The following is a 20,689-nucleotide window of genomic DNA, read 5'->3' as shown; positions in this document are numbered from 1 at the left end:
CATCATTGAAAGAAATAATCTCGCAACACTGTCCATAAATACTCTGGTTGGGAAACTAAAGATCTTTGATCATGAGCATTCGTCCAAGTCTAGCAAGGATGATGTTTTCAAAGCACTAAAGAACACTAAATTACTTGACAAAAGTAAAAGTGTATACATCTCTGAAGATGATTTTCTGAGGCTGATTCATCAGATGAAGATCTTGACAAGTCAGTCTCGTTGATCACAAGACAATTTAGGGATCTTCTTTTGCAGAGAAGTAAACGGTTCTCCAGAGATAAATCCAAGTCATCAGATAAACCACATAATCGTGTTCCTCCTAAAAATACGGATAATGATGAAACTGATGACGAGGATATGCCTCAGTGCTTTAAGTGTAAAGGCTTTGGTCATTTTGCAAATGAGTTTCCAAATCGAAAAAAATACTCTGGGAACGAAGGTCTTGCTTCAACTCTTGATGAAATGTTTGACAACTATGATTCTAATAAATACGAAAAACCAAGTGTTGCATTTCTTTGTGAAAATATTGATTTTGATAATTGTAGCAATACATACATCAATCTTGATAAAACTCAACCAATCTGGTAGATGAAACTAACCTTTTTATTGGAAACTCTGTGAATAATGTTTCAGGTTCAACTATGTGTCTAGCAGTTTGCACATCTCAGATGCCTGAGTTATATTCAAGGTTGACGTGCTCATATTGTTCTCTCAAATGTCATGAACTATCAAAGTGTTACAAGTACAAATGCAAATTGAGACATGTTAACAAACTTCAACGAAGAGAAAATCTATTAGCAAGCAAGCTTAAACTTGCTCAAAAGACCGCTGAGGTATGTAAGATTTTATCTTCGTCTAAGAAGTTAGTTTCCAAGGATAAAACAAGACCGTTAGAGAAGAAAGTATAGTCTAATCGTTTTGACAGACAGAGGTCTATGGATTCCTCTCAAGAGGAACATGGTGGACAAATTGTTGTTCACCGCAACACAACTTGATTGTGTTGATTTGTCGATATTGTCTCATGTGCCTGATCAAAAGAGACAAGGTTGTGCACCTCTCAGTCTTTAGGAAAAGTTTTTTTTCTTAGTTTTTGTTTTGATGCAAAATTGGAATTTCCTGTCTATCAATAAAGGAGGGTTATTCTCGACAATTCTACTCTCGCTACGGTTCAGAATTGTGCGTGCACGAACCTATTAAAGGTTGCGTAACCCTATATTTCTTTTTCCTTCCCCGAAACTTCTTTTTATCTTAAGACTACTTGTTGAGTTGAATTGTGATTTCCTCTCACAAACCCATACGCTTGTAGATACTCCAAGCATTATGTCTTCTGATGGAAAAGATGTTAATATGATTGTCAAACCATCAATCATGAAGGAAAAGAGAAATCTCCGTTGCCTCCATCTTTGAAAAGGAAAAGAAGGAACGTGAGGAAGCTAAGAGTTGTTCCTTCAAATTCTCAGAAGTTTTCTGATGTTCTTGAAGTATTGAAGGAGACACGAAAGGAGATTCAACAGATAAAGGCTGTTGTGGTCAAGACTCTTGAGATTCAGAAGGTCCTGATTCGACATCAGTCAAGAAGGTTTATTGATATTAACTCCTATATTCATGAACCTTATGTCCCAACGGTTATTGACGACAAGGAATTCGGGGACGATAAAGAATTCTTCAAAGGTCTTAATGTCTAATAAATTTTCTTATGAGAATTTTATTCTCGTGTTTTTTTAGGAAGAATAACTAGAGTTTGTAATAGCCATTATTGTGATTATACATAGCTGTGTCCAACGTTTTCATCTTCATTTGTTTTTTAGGTTTATTTGCTTAAATTCTAAATAGTTGTTTGGAAGATGATTTTTGCAGTATTAATCTTTATGCTTTTTATATATTGCAATTTGTTATGGGTATAAATACCGTCGAAATCGGTTTAGGATCTCTAAATATCCAAAATGGGAATCATGTGGAAATTATTATTTACCGAAGCCGCCACCCAACTTAGGGAGTTGGGACCCAAAAGAAATATTGGTCCAATATAGAGAAAAAAGTACGGGAATCAAAGTACGGACTAGGAAGGAGTGAGGCACCTAACCCGCCCAATCCGAAAACTGGCCTCTACTTAATATTGGGGATATTAGGGTTTCAACCGCAAAACAATATAAAAATTCTAAAACTTAATAAAAATATACACCTGCAAAAATAACAAAGTATTAGATATCCAAACAAGATTGAGATCCGTCTCTGGGTCGAGATCGTCTGTGCCACTGCTTGTGTGTGCCCTATGTGCCATACCAATAGAAACACGCCACATCATTCCTCTCATTAACCATGACTAACTAAATAGATTTTCTATTTATACAACACTAATCGATTAGGAAAGATAATTAATTAGTTAAAGAAGATATTACAAATCCAAGAGAAAATACCGTGTTTCTATTGGTGTGGCACATAGGGCACACCCAAGCAGTGGCACAGACGATCTGGACCCTCCGTCTCTAAAGCAAAATAGTTATTTTCCTAAAATAAAATTATCATTAAATTATTAAAATCTAAACACTTGATGAACATCAAATCAAATTATTATTATTATTATCAATTATTATTATTGTATTATTATTGTTATCAAGTTTTAAATCTCATGAATCGTAAATGGATCCAAGCACCGTTGCACGTTACCGAGACAAATCCCTGCTAGTTCGCAATCCGTAATATCAAAACAGTAAACATAAATATGCAAGCAAGTATTTCTAGTCAATCAAGCATGGGATATGCACGTTCGATGTGCTAGCAAGTCAAAGATGATCCTACTGATCTACTGATGCATATATGCCATATGGACTCAACTAAAGAAATAAGATAAGCTCTTAATCAGGACGTGGGAACATGAAACATGAAACCATGCAATAATTTTATTCAGAACATTAAGTGATCACACATGATAGTATCAGGACACTATATTAACAAGATGACAAAAACAGATTGTAATGGGTTAAGAACGACCTGTTTTCGCTTTACCAGTGATCGAATGTATACTTAGGCGAAGAACCAATAATCTTATCCCGCGAAATCGTATCGGAAATAGGACCACAATTTTATCAAATTTCTATTGCATTAATTTTCCTCTAACACTAGAATTTTTACCAAAATATTCTCCCAAAATTTTTCTCCTAGATTTCTATCGGAATCCCCTCTTCAAACACCAAAACTAGCTCCCTATTTATAATTTTTCTCAATAAACATAGACATAGGATTAAATGACGTCGATCTTACCGCTCACATTAAAATCCTAAATATTATTACTCATTTTAAAAATATTATTCTCATTATTATTTCCAAAAACTAAAAATATTTCATTTAATCCAAAATCCTAGTAAGAGGGAAAGTCTTGGGAATAAAGGAACCTAGTATGTCGACATTGCTTGGGATGGACGGCCAACTAAGGCTTGCACTAGTCGATGGATATATAGAAACGGACATGAACTGGGTGGACTTAATTGATGGTCGGTGGATGTTTGAATGGGTCAGAACTTGGTGGATTTTGGGGACTAGTAGGGTACTAATGGGGTGCAGGCTTGGTTTACTAATTATGGACCATAATCCTGAGATTTTCCTAACACAAGCTATTAAGTCCTCGTTAGACCAAAAATGATGGGTGGTCGCATAAGCAGGCAGACACAGTGCCCATATAAATGGTTAAGCATATTATTCTCCCGATACGACTTTGTGGTAATATTCGTGACCGTGCAAAAGTGGGGTGTCTACAATGGGATATGTGTGTTTGCGTCCGTGAACTATGATTGTCCCACACCTTATCAAAATTTAAATCTTTCGTATGTCGATATGCATGTATTGATAAAAGAACGAATGAAATTTGACATTACAAAAGTTTTAAGCCTATTATGTCATTATGCAAATATTGATGGAAGATAGGATGAGCTTTTGTTTACGAGGATTATGTCTATTGTATGTCATTGTGCAAATAGTGATGGAAAATAGAATGAATCCTTGTCTATTCCGCAGTATTGATCTTCCCTGATCCATTTTGATGTATATACTGTGCGGCTCCGTAAGTTCTCTTATATCGAGCATGACCAATTGAATTGATCACACTCTTGTGGTAATTTAGTTGTGCATTCCGATTAAATTAATCATGGGTTTTCTTGTGGTTAATTTAATTGAGTATTTTTGGATTCAAATTCATATTCTCATGTGATTTGGTATGTCCAAAGAAATCCTTCTTTTCTTGTGAAAGTAAGGTCGCACTTGTTGTTCTTTCGGGAATGACATTTTATGGAGGGGAGTTCTTAATTGAACTTTCGCTTAATTGCCGAATCTTTGTGGGGAGTGCGGCTGTGGAATATTATAGGGGTTATGTTGGATCTTTATAAACTCCGTGATGAATGGATTTAGCTTCGGCTATATGATGGCATTTGAAAAGTTGATATGTGCTTTCTTTTGGTCATGAAATTTCTCTATGGAAATTTCATTAGGATCCCACTAGTTTTCGTACCTTTGCCAATTTTATTGACAAAAAGGGGGGGAATTAATGTGTAGTTCACACTACAAATACATATGGTTTTTGGATCATTATGTAAGGGGGAGTGGTTTCCATGTGAGATGGAATATTTACTAAGGGGGAGTGATACATATCACCATAGTATTGTTGTCGAAGTTGTGATACAATTGAACTTTGATGTTGTATGATAATACTATGACATTGTATAACAATGATTGAGAATTCTTGATTTTCTCATTGTTATGACTACCGATTTTCAACAACGGTGATACTAAACTTACAACCTTTGGGATCATTGTAGTACTTGGAAGTGACGAAGATTTCGAGTACTGTTGAAGAACCAAGAAGATCAGGCATGTAAAAGTGAAGCTACAAAAGTTTATTTATCTATTTTTATATTCCATATGTCTTGATAGTTTTGTCACTAAAATTGACAAAGGGGGAGATTGTTAGATCACTGCTCGGTCAAACTCGCATGTATTGCTATCTCAAGCATGTTTGTCAATGTTAATGATAAAAACTATAAGTCTTGATTTCTAGTCTACTTATAGCTAAGTCTCGGACTAGGATGGGAAGTGTAGTTGAGCTCAAGACTCTGTGGCGATCATCATACAAAGACGAAGAACTACTCAAGGAACCGGTGGAACTTCATCGACTAAAATGTATATGGAGACTTGAACTTATCTATCACTCAAAAGTCTATCTACTATATCTCCTATCTTGAGACAAAAGTCGTTTTACTATATAGACTTTGATTATACACATTTGCTATTTCGAGCCGAGTTTATCTCGCTTATCTATTTCTCGAAATATGTGTTGGTAAGCTTCCGCTTTGGCCAAGTTCATCTTTACTAGTGACGAAAGTCATGTTAAGTTTCAATCACTTGAAAATGGCTTTGACGAAAAATGGTTTGTGAGTAACAACTATATAACGTCCTCTAAGAATGTTTCAATGATTGAAATGAGAGTTTAGATTACATAACCATGGAAGGATATAAACATTGTGTGGTAACACACATGTGTGTAAGTCCTTATTCCTTGAACCAAAGTATGCGTACTTTACTGCTCAGGAAAACCGGAATTAGAGTCCGCGTACCCAGTCCGCGTACTGTCAGAGGTTCTCTTCCCGAGAAAATCTGCTGGAATTTGTGAACTAAAAACAAAATGGACTAGATATGTTGCTGAACTTGTATAACATCTTGTCAGAAGAGTCAAATTTTTTGATTTATGTGGGTTAATGATCATACAAATGATCACAATCCGAAGTGGTAAAAGGAGACCTCCTGGTTTTGCTTGTTTGATTACAAGAATATGCAGCTCTTTTGGAATTGTATGGTCAAATGCAAGGGAAAAGATTCCAAAGAAATTAGGAGAAGGAATTCTCAACAAAATGAGAGGACAAGTCTTCAATGCTCCTCCTCCTATAAGAGTTGAAGAGGATCCGCGAACTCTTAAGAGAAGGCTACAAAGGAAGAATGATTGCATAATAGAACTAATTGATCGTTGTACAAACATCCATCCAGATCTTACTGAAGCCTTGAATGGCATCTCATACAAGTATCAAGATACTTCTTCGGAAGAGGATACTGACTTGGATATCTCGGATTAGGTCCTACAATCATTATTGTATAATATTATGTATATTACTGTGAGTTTGTCTGGTAAACAATGTTTTAAATGTTGTATGACTAGTAAGAACCTCTGTGTAGTAGTAAGACGCTTAAAGGTTTTAATGCAGTTTATGTACTTCTTTTGGTTTAACTTGCCATTAAGAAATATTGCTATGTATGTTTATGGGATGTTTGATTTTGGTTTTCTAACTTTGATATTCGATCTCATAATGTTGTGAACCCTTGTGGTTTGGGTGACTTTTTGATTTAGCAGGATTAAGTTCTAGCCCATGTTGGTAGGTTTTATCAAAAAATCATGAGGCGTTCTGATAGAAACAATATTTGAAAAAGTCACAATATGTTGAATCGATTTTGGTTTAGCATAAAAGCATATGTGTTTCGACGGTTTTCAACTTTTGCTTGCAATTGTTAAAACCGATTTTCAACCTTTCTCTGGTAAAAAGGTTGGTTGTTGTTATTCTTTTGTTTTTGCATAAGGATGACAACATGATGATATTTCGATATCAATTATCCTTGGACGAAGATGCAAACATATTGGAGAAGTGGATGCGAAATTTGAGGTAACGAGTTTGTTAGTTAATTGTTTTCCTGTTTAAGAAAAACCTGAGTTTATTTTACATATATTTATTGCTTTTGCTTAACAAAATTTCGCTACAATTGATGTTTATTCCATTATGTGTGTATGAATGTATGTGTGATTCAATTGGTTCCGGTTAAGAAAAACTATTGTTATCTTGCTTTATTGTGTGGTATCAATTGTTTAGGCTTACAAAATTTCGGTGCAATTTCGGTGCTTTAATGTCTATGTTGTTTCAATTGCTTCCGGTTGAGGTGAATAATTATGCAAGTTGATTTATTTGGTTTGTATGAATTATTTATTGCTTAATGAAATAAAAGGTTTACGGGATGAGTTGTTTAGTCCAATTCGATTCCGGATAAGAGAAACTAAGTTAATTATGATCTTAGTTAGACTTATCGAAGTGAGCTTTCATTTAATCAGGTCCAATCGAATGCCTTAACAAGAAATGATATTGTCTTGTCTTGTTTAAAATTGAAAGGTCTAAGTTTATGGATAATCAGAACCTGATGAGAAAAATAGAGTTATCTTTATTTTGGTCTTATCGAATAAGTGATTGTATTTATACAATCGGTTTAGCAAAGGAACTAAGGTGCTTAGTTGGTTTTTGGTTTGCTAAACTAAAGTGGGAAAATTGCTTCGGAAAATTGTTTCCTTGGTAACATATCAAAATAAAACTACTTATAATTTCGGTTTTTGATATTGGTTATCAGAAAATGGTGTGTGGAACACTCGTGCTTAATTGTATAGGTTGCAAGTCTATTTTGAGATTTGTAAGATTCTTTTCGGTTTGTCCTTTATTTTTTTTGTTTCTTTGTCATTTTGTGAAAAAAGGGGGAGAAATATATGGAGTAAACAAGTGATACTGGCATTGATTTTATATTGATTGGTATCACTAAGGAAAAGAACATTGGTGCTTAAACGTTTATCTAACGAAAGAGTGAAAGCATAGATTAAGGGGGAGTAACATATCATATTAATTGGTATAGCAAAGACGTGTGGATTGAAAATCTACCTATCTTCCTTTAGGGGGAATATTAGCTTTGTTATTATAATGTCAACAACGACATTTTTAAGGATTGAATGTATGCAGATTACGGTGTTGTTGAATTCGAGAATCAAGCGTATGTGTAATGAATTTTTGTAATTTATTTATCCATATGATGTAAGAATTTTGTCGCTAAAATTGACAAAGGGGGAGATTGTTAGAGCATAGCTCGGTTGAACCCACCAAGCGTTGGTATGTCAAGTTTGGTTGTCATATTTTAGTGAATCAAAACTCATGTTAAGAGTCGCTTGATTATGTACTAGAGTCAACTTCATATAGGTTAGCTTGAAAGTATTAGGATAATGAGACTTTACAAGTATTACGAAGACTTGAAGATGTGAAGAAGCAAGGAGCTACAACGACAACATCATCCTTCCACTTGAGGTTAGTGATATTTGACTTGAACTGTTTCATTCCCTAACGTATCTTTCAAGTCGTGCATATTGAAAACAAAACTGTGAAGCATGATTGAACTCTAGATAGACATAGTATTAAGGAATACAATACGAGGTTTATTGCTTAACCATTAAACTTTGTAGATAAGACATCGAAATAATAGTTTAAATGCTATTGTGATTATGTAAGGGTATGAGGTGAGGATTTCATCCTAGGGAACAATGTTTTACATGTGTTCTAAGGAAGTAAATTCATGAACTTGGTTTGTGAATCGAAAAGGAAATCGCCAGGTGTGATTAGTGTAACCATTCATGACTTGTTTGTGTTCTTGGTAAAACTATTCACAAAGGCCTGACTTATGTATTGGTATGACTTTTATTAGTGAAACCGATCTTAAGTAATCACCTGAGATGGTATGATTGAGTTTGTGATTTTATGTCTGACCAAATCTGGGTGAAGGAGAACCGATCCTAGTAAGAGGTGCAGTACATCACAAAGGGGAATCGATCCTTGTATGAGGTGCAGAAAGTTTATAGCAGAAAGCGGAACCGGTCATGTGGACATGTGTAACATGTTTTTAGGCAAAAGGGAACCGATCCTATGGACATGTGCAGCACATATAAGTTAGATACCATATATATGTGGGGAACCGATCCTAGTACCTAGTCAACCGAATTTTGGAAAGCTAGTGTGACTAAGCACAGTACTCACATGGAGGTAGGACCGAAACTTGTTTTGGTAGAACCGTTACACCCATGTTTTGTGATTGAATGTACTTTGATCAATCGCATAGTTCTTGAAAGTCATATGAACCAATTCTAAACTTGTTTGGAAGTGTGAAAAATCGGTTTCAAGGTTCTAAGTATGAAAGAGGACTTACAAAGTAAGGATGTCGACATACTTTGAACACGTGCTATGAATGTTAATCTTTAATTGTTCAAAGTTATTCCTTAATATCTAAGGGAAGAGAATCCCTGGACCGAAACATAAATAAGTTAAGAATCTTTTAATTAAGGTTATTTATTTCATTTTTAGGAAAATAAGAATTAGTAATGTGCATTTACTAATTAGAAATTTTCCAAGAGATTTCGATCATTATCTGTGGACAGAGCATTTCCAGGAATTATGGAAACCGAATTTGTGCCTTATGAATATCTTGAGAATATTTAAGGTTTTGGAAATTCCTTGGTGTCCAAACTTCCTAGTCTATAAATACTTGAAGTTTGCATTTCTAGCAAACTAATCCTTCGTAACAGCAAACTACCTCTTGTTGTGTTGCTACTGGTGAAGCCGCTTATTCGGAGAGGGGAGTAACCTAATTAGGCGAAATCTCTTACGGCCGCTCGTTTTAAAGTCTTCTTTGGGATTGAGAAGCTCTATTAGTACCGTTGGTGGGAAACTAGATAATTGCGGTTTATCTTTTGTTTTGATTGATTTGATTGACAAACAGTGGTTGAACTTTGATTGCACCTAGTTTATTTATGCTTGAGGATATTCTCTTCTGATATAAGATTTGCTCAAACTAGTTCAGAGTTTCGACAGGGATCTTTAGATTGTTTGTAGATCTAAAGACGATCTTGTGATAATCCATTTTTAACAGACTCCGTTCAGTGCGTGATTGATCACAAGAGATTCAAGTTGTTGTGTGCATGTATTTATTGAAGATCTAAGAAGATTTGAATACAAAGAAGATATTGAAGATTTCTGATTTGGAGTTCATAATCTTTGGTGTGCACAATACTTGTTTCGGTAAAAAGAGGATCCAACTATAATCGGTTTTATCCTTGTGATAGAATTGGATTGATTAGTTGAGTAGATCGGCATCAACAAAACTCTTTGGATTAAGAGTGTTGATTGCAAAATCTTAACAGTTACTTCGTAATGGAACATAAGATAGATCTAAAGACCCGATGAAGGAGTTTATGTTAAGATAAACAAAAGAGCCTTTGTCCGACTCATATCACTTGGTTGAAGGGAGTTGATACCAAACAGATTTGTTGTTCCTTTACTGTTTGGAATACGAACCAAAGGAATTGTTCCAAGTACGTGACTTATTCATAAGTTGGAGGCGTGGGAATACAGACGAAACTAGGTGAACTATAGGTTTAGTTTCTTGGTCTCAACTATACGAAGTTAGGTTATTTTGTATAGCGGCTTAATCCTGAGATTATTCAATTCTGGACAAGGTCCTGGGGTTTTTCTACATTTGCGGTTTCCTCGTTAACAAAATCTTGTTGTGTCATTTACTTTTATTTTCTGCATTATAAATGTTTTATAATAATTAAAGTAAAATACACAAAACGTTAATTCCTATTTACTTGATAAGTGATCCCATTGTGTTTGGTTAAGTCCGATACTTTTTATCAAGTAAATATGCTTCGTTGTTGTATTATATCGATCTCGTATCCATAGACGATCACACGAAGTGTGAACCGATTAGTTGTATTGCCTCGACTCAGTCCATAGACAATCACTTTCGAAGAAAGGACTTATAGGTAGGAAAAGTTTTAGATTGAGGTATATTTGGGTACCCTCTTTTTTTCAATGGAGAATTGTACTAAATTGCCTCGCTCCAATATATTGATTGAACCCCGAAATAGGAATTCCAATCAGAAAATCCAAAGCATGTTTTGTTTGGTTACAATTCCATAACACAAAATCACGCTCCGTCAAAATATAGTTGGTTGGTAATCTCTTATTAATCGCATCAAAATAGATAATTTCCAAAGAGTTCATGGAAAGGGTGGCAACACTACTAGTGCAAAGGGAAGGGACCACACCAGGTAGGGAGTTGATAGCTTGCTGAAGAGGAGAACCACACCCACTGATACCGGTGATTCTCAAAATGGAGGTCTGCAATTCTTGGGTCTGCAAATTAGAAACAAGGAAACAATAGTGTTTGGTGTCTTGCATAGTGTACAAACCCAACCCACCATGCTTGAAGGGCAGGGTAGAGAGTCTATACTGAAGAAGCCCATAACCAGGCTCATCTCCTGTAATAGCATGCTTGAGGAATTGATGCAAACGCGTGTCAAACAAGTCTTGGGATTCCTTTAAGTATTGAATACCATGTTAAATCGTGAATCGAAGGTTCATGATTAGTTTTTAAGATTTTTTATTTGAACATACCAGCTGTTAATCATATTCAATCTATTTATTTACGTCCAAATGAAACTTCTCAATTATAATTTTCTTTTAAAAGTATTATCGAGTACATGTAGTAGTATGGTTTGATGGTTAATAGATTAGCATGCTACATATGTACGAGGATTTTTTTTTTCGTAAAAGAGGCTAACCTCAATAGATATATTGATAAATCCAATTTAGGGAAATCAGATACCTTACAACGATTTTTCAAGATCACATAACAGTCATACAAGTTGTACTATCTCCACCAATTCTTGCTTATCAAATGTATCCCTTCAGATCTAACACAACTTTAGAAAACCTTCTTTTCTCTTAAAAACAAGAGAACCAAAAATTTATGGCCAAACTGATTTTGAAAAAAAAAACAGTATGTATCGAAGCACAAGGCGATGACTGGATCATATCCCACAAAATGTTCCTCATAACATGTAAGTAATATGATCTGAAGTTTTTTTTAAGTTTAGATTGTCAAATGCAATCGAGGTAGCAGTGACCCAACTAATAGTAATAGTAGCCAAAAATCAACCAAAGTGTCTCAAGTAACAGTGGTAATCTGAATCAGTTTTTAAGTGTCCGAATTGAAATGTACCGGGTATGACTCGGCTTTGGAGATGTGGTAACAATTGAAGTAATAAATGATCTGGTTAATGATCTTGATCGAGTTGTTGTTGTCTTTGTTTTCATTATTAAATCTAAACTAAAACATGAAAGACTAACATATTAACTATACATACTAAATTTAAAACAAGATATAAGGAAATCCTCTCAAACACCACAAACAATATAACAATAGTTCTCTGAAACTATTTGGTGTAGTTGAAATCGATGCAAAAGTTGTTGTCGAAACTTTAGTTTTCTCAAAGATTAGGGTTAAAGATGATGATAAGCTTTGTTTGCTTCTCTGCCAAAGAATGCAAAGTGAAATTTTGACGATAGGAAAAATGGTCGTTTTGAAGTTTATCTCAAGATCTACATCAAAGATAAATCTCAAGGACACTTGGAGCTTAACACATGACCCTGGCTTCCACAACCTAAGGTCATCCCTAGCCTCACAGGATGAATCTCAGCCCTCATGAACCAAACTCAGCTTTCACAAGAGAGGCTCAGCCTTTGGTCTACAAGGAACCTATATATGTGATTCCGAGCACATCCCGCGAGTTATAACTAATCACAACAGCTCTAAGATATCATGAAACGTTTCATGGGCGACCCATGAGACTGAGCGACGAATTAATGTCTCCCGTAAACACGTTTCTCCCCTATCTAAAATATCCACGTGAGAAAAACTGGCCATGTCCACTCTAGGCCATGATTCCTGTCTTATCTGGAGTGATTCCAAATACATCCCCGCGAGAAAATAACTGGTTATTCTGCCATCGAGCCTCATGACATACTCCTAGAACATCCTTTTGAGATTGCAACCGACCATGCCTGCTCTATAATATGGACAAAATTATGATCGACTCACATGACATGTTGGACAAAGACAAGTGATTCATAGTCTCGTATAAACAAGAAACATCATTATGTATACAAGCCTCAATCTCAGTCTTCTCAAGTATGCTCACCGCTAGCAATTTGAGTCTGAATCACACAATCTTATCCAGAATACGGATGAACGTCATGGAGATCTACATGGTCTTCAAGAGACCCATAAGCAAGAAGTCGGCATCCACTAGACATATGTAGCCGGCTACACAAAGATGAAGCTCAACCTCAAACTCGTATCATGTTATACACACGATTTCTGAAACATTCATGTTTTGTGTTAAAAACATTGTACTGTAATATGTACTTTTAGGTTTGAGAAGTCAAATAGTACAAGACGAGCCTACACCAAGAAATGGTCGTCCGCGTCTTACTTCAGTCACAAAGGTGGAGACGATGGATTAATCTTATGGGAGGGAAGCAGCGGAAGTTGAGAAATCACCGTGCAATGTGTTTTTGATGTAGAGTTGTTGAATTATTGAATAAAAGTTAGATTTAGTGAACATAATCTTGTGTGATGAGTTGATCAATTTATAGTCGCAGTAAACACACATTGATTCCTCGTAAGTTGTAGAAGTAGTGGAGATAATGGAGGTAGTGGTAAAGATGTGTCTGTTAAAGAAGACCATCAGTTATCGTATGACCATTGCTTCCTTGTTTTTCTAACCGCCATTAACCGTTACCATTTGTCACGCCAGATGTTGTTGTAAAACGCCATATCAATATCCCAATGAGAAACCAACCATGCGACATATTTGATATCTCATTTCTAAGGAAAAGGGAACATTAATTTAAAGTTATTTAAATCCCAACTTCGTGAAAATCCCAGCTCTATGGAATATCCAAGTTCCGTGGAATATCCTTTGCTCCGTGAACGTATGCTTTCCAAATTCATTTTGAGGACTTGATGGCGTCATTTTGAGAACTCCAAATTCAGCGTGTCTTCAACAAGTATGAAGAATGGTAGTTTATACATGGTAGGAAGAGGTTCAAGCATAAAAGTGTGCCGTGATTCCAGGATCCTAACCTTACCAGGCTATACTCCGTCAACTCCTCAAGATGACAATCTAGCAGCCAACAGAGTAATGGAACTTATGGATCCCGAAGAAGGCACGCAGAATCAAGCTAAGTTTTCGATCACTAGGTGGCTGGTCCTATCCTCTCAATTTCAATTTCTTCAGCTGTTGCTACTACCGAATCCGATAAGCTCATTTAGACGGAAGACTCTCAAACTAGCTACTTTTCTGTCTTCGGCTGGTTTTCTTTCTTCTGCTGTACATTCCTTGTTTTCTGCCAAAAGAAAGAAAAAAAAAAGCACCTTGCTGAATTTAGGCAGAAAAGAAAAGAGGGAGTCATTGAGATTGAGTTACAGTAATGAGATTGATGGATTGTATACCTAGGAAAGATTTGAAAACACGTGAGTATAAAAATTAATCCAATAAAAACAGATTGATGAAAATTTGACTAATTCGCCAAATTACAGTATAAATTATTTGAATGTCTGAAAGCTCAAAAGAGTACTTGATGCAATTGCAAACTACTCTCTGTCTCTCATTTATCTTATATAAATTGATACTATTATTAGTTCACTTGTTCCCCTATCAAATCAAGACCCACGACCAGAAATGAGAGCCCTTGAAACAGCAAGAAATAGAAATGAACACCATGAGCTGATAACAAGCTCCTCGCGGAGGCAGTAAGCAAAAGGAAAGCAAGAAAGAGTTCCTTCCTGTAAAGTCTGTTCCTCTTCTTTTTAACCACCGGGGCTTCTTCATGCTCTCGTAGCTTTTTCAACAACTCTAAACCTGATTCAGAAGCTCTTCTCTGAAGAAGAGATTGATGGTTTGATGACTTGAATTCCATTTCAGCTGCCATTGACACTAAATCGACTTCAGATAATCGTCCAGTCTTTTTCGTTACCACCCATTCATAGGCACTACCTAACTGGAAGAGTCCCGAGATCATTGCATTGAATTTGGTCACAGACATTGTGTTCTCGAAAAGTAGGTAAGGTATTAAGAAAGGAAATGACTGTGGTGAAGGCAGGATATTTAGGAATGACATGAAAATGGGTATGTAACAGATTACCCAAACAGGTAGTTCTGCCTCGGGTACGAACATTGTCAACGGAAGAATAATGCAGAACAATGTGAAGGAATATAATGGAAGAATCAGTTTCCGTAAAAGGAAAAATAGAAATATCAGGTTCAACTTGTTCCAAATGGAAATCTGCAACAAAAAAGTTTAAAGGTCATTCAATGTTAATCGCATTTAAAAATGGTATCATCCTAAATGTTTTGTAGCAACTTATCCTAGAAGCTCCAAGTGTCTGCAGATCTACTAGAGGAATTACAGGCGCGAACAATTCTATAAAAGACATAAATTTCTGAAAAATTTACCTTTGATCTTATGATACTTGGAAGGCATAATCGAAAGAGTTGCATAGGACCTGAATGCCAGCGGTGTTGTTGTTTCTTGTATGTCTCATGAGACTCTGGTAGTTCACAAAGAACCCTGACATCATTGAGGAAAATGAACTTCCACCCGTTCAGGTGAGCCCTCACCGCAATATCCATGTCTTCCACAGTGGTTCTCTCTAACCATCCTCCAGAGTCCTCTAGAGCCTTAATTCTCCAGACGCCTGCAGTTCCGTTGAATCCAAAGAAGTGCAAGAAATGACCATTAACTTGTTGTTCCACTTCAAAATGGAAACATAAATTCACATTTTGGAGCCTTGTAAGCAGGTTTTCATCTGTGTTCACAAATGACCAGCGAGCTTGCACAAGGCCTACGTCGGGTTTGCCCTGTCAACAGAAATACAACATTAGCCTCAGCGAGCCGTGGCCAAGCAAACTAAAATTGCTATGCACCATTTCCCTTTTCCAGAAAGCTGGTTACTTTATTACCTTGAAGTGAGGAACTGTCTGTACAAGGAAGTCTGAATTTGGCTGAAAATCGGCATCGAATATAGCCACAAATTCATAATCTTTGATATAATCACAAGTCATCGCTGAATTAAGATTCCCAGCTTTATACCCGGTACGATCAAATCGGTGCCTGTAAATTATGTTCACTCCTTTCTCGTGCCAATAGTTGACTTCATTCCTGATTAGTACTTGCACAGTCTCATCGTTTGAGTCATCTAGGACCTGAATTAGCACTCGATCTTTTGGCCATTCTAACTGACAGGCAGCCGAGATTGATTGCGCATACACCTAATTAACACCATTCAAAACATATTAGAAGCAATGACAATGCAATTGTACTAGTTGTTCCCCAAATCAAAAGGTTTAAACATAAATGTGTGTTCATCTATGACCAAAAAAATGACAAGTGCATCCGAAATTCAGGTAAAATTATTTGGCTTTCCATATTAACAATCAATAATTGAGGGATCAATTTGCCAATAATGCCTATGACTTGTGATACTAATCATGAATCAGTGGACTAAATATGCCTTTATTCTTAAGAATCATAAAAAGGAAATGAAGAATAGACAAAAATGGAAGTGAAGTGAATTGATAAATGTTGATTTAGTATATTTACCTCTTTTTCATTGCACATTGGAATCTGAACAAGAACCATAGGATAGCTTGAAGGATCATCAGTATTCGGGGGTTCTTCGATAACCGGCTTAATTCTCTTAAACTTGATCCAAAACCAGCCCATACATTGAACAAAACGATCAAGTGATTGAATCATGAACAAGACAATACAGAATTTCGAAAGCATTATCACAACAGGACCAATATAATCAACTCTGAATGACAACCAAGCAACATAAGACCAATGAAGCAGACCTTCAACTTCCATTGGTTGGATCAAACGTAAATTCCAATTCTGAAAATGAGCAATAATCTCAAAGATCAAAGCTGCCATTGAAATGATAAGAAAAATCCTAATGAACTTGTATAACTTTCCTCTGTTGTTATGTATTTTTTCCGAATTTGCAATTCTTTTCTTAATCTTTGAATGTAAAGCTCTAAACCCATTAGTGAACCAAGTAAGGAAAACAATGAGTTTGTGGGCTTTTAAAAGAAGAATCCATTTGTATCTTTTGCTGTTCTTGTTAACTTTTTCTTTCTCTGAAAACTCTGGTGATGATTTGATTTGTACAACTGAAAAGTTTTTGGGGTTCTCCATTGCTAACTACTGTTTTTTTTGGGTGTTCGCAGAATCTATAGAAAGATGAAAACTGACAGATCAGATTTCTATGTACAAGAACAAGTTGAATGAACAAAAAATAAACAAAAACCCAGTTCAGAACTCGAGAGGGACAAGTTAAAACAAATCATTGCCATTGAAATCTAGAACCCATTACTGAGAAAAAGAAAGAAATAAAGGAAGAGACCCAGAAACTGAAGTGAAGTAGAAGAGACAAGTGACTGTACACACTGTACTGGTTTGTTTGTTTGAAAAAGAGTTTTTGTAGTAGTATAATAATAGTAATAACTGGAAGCTGAGGAGAGAAGAGAAGTTTTTGTTTTTGTTTTCTTCTTCTTCTTCTCTGCTCTCAGATTTCTCTGTGAGAGAAAATGAGAAGAATGGGATTTCATATTTATACCACCATGGAATTGCTAAGTGACAGCAGGATACAGCCAAATTACTGATTACCTTCCATAAAATCTTCTTCTTCTTTTTTTAAAATACAATAATAATTCTGTCTTTGCTAAATTATCCTACCTGTCACTAATATGGGATCCTTTCATTAGATGGTGATAAATACTTTCGAGTTTGACCCAAAAAATTGGCTCCATAAAACTGTCTCTATTTGGGAGTTACTAGTAATGTTTATTTTCACCTAATACAGTATTAAATGGCATTAATTACTTTGAACCCATTATTACAATGTACTTTACTTTCAATGAGATTATCGGTTCCTGTAAATTCGTGACTTGTGAATTTTTGATGATGAAGAGCTTTAATATCAAATGTTACAGAAATGACTAGTACATTAAATGTTTTACTAAAAAAAAAGTGATGAGTCATACCAGTGACTTTAATACTTGATTGCTAGTAGGCAACTAGGCATAAAGGATTTACTTCCTTACTCTAACACAATTCATACCAAAAATTTAAGTAAATAATAACCATAACTACAGTGATAAGCATGAGTATTCATTGTATATCGCTTATTATCTGCAAGTATTGAAGGAATGTTAATAATATGTGTGTGTTGCACTCTTGATTTCAAAGATAACAGAATCTAACTCCTCTTGCTTGCCCCGTAAAAGAAAGAAAATATGGTCTATTAACATTAAAAACAAAAAATAGTGAGTAAAACTGGGACTGTCAAAGAATATTACGGTTATTACCCAATAATCCAAAATAAAATTGGATTAGTTCAAAAAGCTCCTCAAGACTTGGGGAACACAACTCAGACATATCAGAATGCCAATGTGTAAATCTGTGGAACTAGAAACTGAACGACACACGTTTAGATTTTTCCCATTTACAAGAGCTATATGCTTTGGGTTTTCCTTACAAGCTATTAATACTATAATTTAGTACGGATTCGATAAATTCTTGGGTCAAAGGTTGAATCATAGATCTGGATTTTGCGTAGTTCTCGGGGAAAAAAAACTTGTCACCGTCTCATGGTTCATCTAAAAATATAGATGTTCGGTAGGTTTTGAAAATGTCACTCCAAATCTACAAACCTCATAGAACAAATCAAAAAATTCTTGCAACAGACACCTCAAAAGAGATGTTCATAAGGCTAATACACCTCAGAGAAGAATTCTTTGGATTAAGAGTGTTGATTGCAAAATCTTAACAGTTACTTCGGTAATTGAACATAAAATAGATCTAAGGACCCGACGAAGGAGTTTATGTTAAGATAAACAAAAGAGCCTTTGTCCGACTCATATCACTTAGTTGAAGAGAGTTGATACCAAACAAATTTGTTGTTCCTTTACTGTTTGGAATACGAACCAAAGGAATTGTCCCAAGTACGTGACTTATTCATAAGTTGGAGGCGTGGGAATACAGACGAAACTAGGTGAACTATAGGTTTAGTTGCTTGGTCTCAACTATATGAAGTTAGGTCATTTTGTATAGCGGCTTAATCCTGAGAGTATTCAATTCTGGACGAGGTCCCGGAGTTTTTCTGCATTTGCGGTTTCCTCGTTAACAAAATCTTACTGTGTCATTTACTTTTATTTTTCGCATTATAATTGTTTTATTGTGTTTGGTTAAGTCCGAACCTTTTTATCAAGTAAACATACTTCATTGTTGTATTGTCTCGATCTCAAGATTTGGGGCACACAACTCAGACATATCAAAAGAATGCCAATGTGTAACTCTGTGGAGCTAGAAACTGAACGACACATGTTTAGATTTTTCCCATTTACAAGAGCTATATGGTTTGGGTTTTCCTTACAAGCTATTAATACTACTCCCCCCGTCCCTATTATATAGGTGGAGAAGTTAAAATCTCGTAGAATAAGAAATTGTTTGGTTTTCATAAATTTCATGTTTTTTCCTGTTTTTAACCTTTGTCTTATTCTCAATACAATTTCCAATACAACATAAATAAGGTTATATGGGTCAAAAGGTATCTTGGAATTAGAATTCCGCCTATTTAGTGGGACTAGGAAAATCCAATATTCCGCCTATATAATAGGGACGGAGGGAGTAGAATTTAGTACTGATTTGATAAACTCTTGGGTCAAAGTTTGAATTATAGGTCTGGATTTTGCGTAGTTCTCAAGGGAAAAAAACTTGTCACCATCTCATGGTTCATTTAGAAACATAGATGTTCGGTAGGTTTTGAAAATGTCACTCCAAATCTGACAAACCTCATAGAACAAATCAAAAAATTCTTGCAACAGACACCTCAAAAAAGATGTTCATAAGGCTAATACACCTCAGAGAAGAACAATTTCTAAACTTAAATGGTTAGACTTAAATACTAATTGGATAATTTTTATTCGTGTTTACCTTTAAGAAAGAAGACTCTTCTATGGTTTATGTGTTTATCCTTTACTCGGTGGATTAAGAGACTTTCATGCACATCTCCGCAGGGTCAGAGTTGGCATCGTTGGCTTTTCATGCAGAAACAAAAGCTTTGTGAAAAGCGACTACGTGGTTAAGCGAAAACATCTTGTCAGGTAGTAGCAGATTGCAAAGCTTTGGCAGATAACTTTTACTAGGCAAGCAACGATACTCCTTCAACTGAGGAAAACACCATACAATAAGCCTCACGATACTAGAAAAATTCCCGAAGCTTAGGTTAAGTACATAAGCAAAAAACATACCTCAGCTGCGGATTACATAGCTAAAGAAGCACGGATATAAAATCTCCAACATATGTCAGCTTATTCACAACAAAGATTTCTAAAATCAAGTTTTTTTTTTATATAAAAACGAAATTATAAATTTATTACAATATATATTTTTTAGTTAATGATATTTAACCTTTCTATAAGAAAAAAATAAATTAACCTTTCTATAATATGTTATTTAGTTAATGATATTTAACCGTGTGATTAGGTTTTGATTATGGGTCCTAAATTTGGTGGATACTGGATACCCATGGATAACATGCATCAAGATAATCTATTCATTTTTTGTGTTTTCACGCTAAATTAAACGAAATATTCAGTTTTTCCTAATTTTAATATTTAATGTGAACATCAATAAAGGAACAACAACAACGATTGAAACACAACATGCGAAGTTATATTTAAGTTTCTAGTATTAGACTTGGTCATTTTATTATGATCCAAGTTTCAAGGATGAATATTTTATTACGAAGTATAACATTTATCTTTTGAACTTCGTAAATGTGACATCGACATAATCTATGTAACTCGTTACTTGATTGTGAATTGGATATATGTGCGATTTCATCCTAGGAAACTATGTTTGATTACATATGTTTAAAGGAAGTA

General features: G+C 35.3%; 1 protein-coding gene across 1 annotated transcript; it reads right to left on the bottom strand.

The window, feature by feature from the left end:
• Nucleotides 1–14,216: 14,216 nt before the first annotated feature.
• On the bottom strand, nt 14,217–17,315 carry LOC113318936 (xyloglucan glycosyltransferase 4-like). The gene is made up of 4 exons (XM_026567226.1): nt 16,341–17,315; nt 15,701–16,009; nt 15,194–15,598; nt 14,217–15,023 (listed from the first exon to the last, which is right to left on the bottom strand). The coding sequence occupies exons 1-4, from the start codon at nt 16,935–16,937 to the stop codon at nt 14,376–14,378; spliced, it is 1,959 nt and encodes a 652-aa protein (XP_026423011.1). The 5' UTR covers nt 16,938–17,315; the 3' UTR covers nt 14,217–14,375.
• Nucleotides 17,316–20,689: the final 3,374 nt, after the last annotated feature.

Source organism: Papaver somniferum, chromosome 10, assembly GCF_003573695.1.
Source record: "Papaver somniferum cultivar HN1 chromosome 10, ASM357369v1, whole genome shotgun sequence".
NCBI lineage: Eukaryota > Viridiplantae > Streptophyta > Magnoliopsida > Ranunculales > Papaveraceae > Papaver > Papaver somniferum.
Note: the sequence above shows the minus strand (reverse complement) of the source record. Positions and strands in the feature narration are given on the sequence as shown.

What these genes read in the sequence shown, in the direction of transcription:
- LOC113318936 (XM_026567226.1), bottom strand. Translation starts at nt 16,937, where the DNA reads ATGGAGAACCCCAAAAACTTTTCAGTTGTACAAATCAAATCATCACCA. An exon ending in CAATGTGCAATGAAAAAGAG is followed by an intron (nt 16,010 to 16,340) that starts GTAAATATACTA and finishes GGTGTTAATTAG; the next exon opens with GTGTATGCGCAATCAATCTC. An exon ending in AGACAGTTCCTCACTTCAAG is followed by an intron (nt 15,599 to 15,700) that starts GTAATAAAGTAA and finishes TTCTGTTGACAG; the next exon opens with GGCAAACCCGACGTAGGCCT.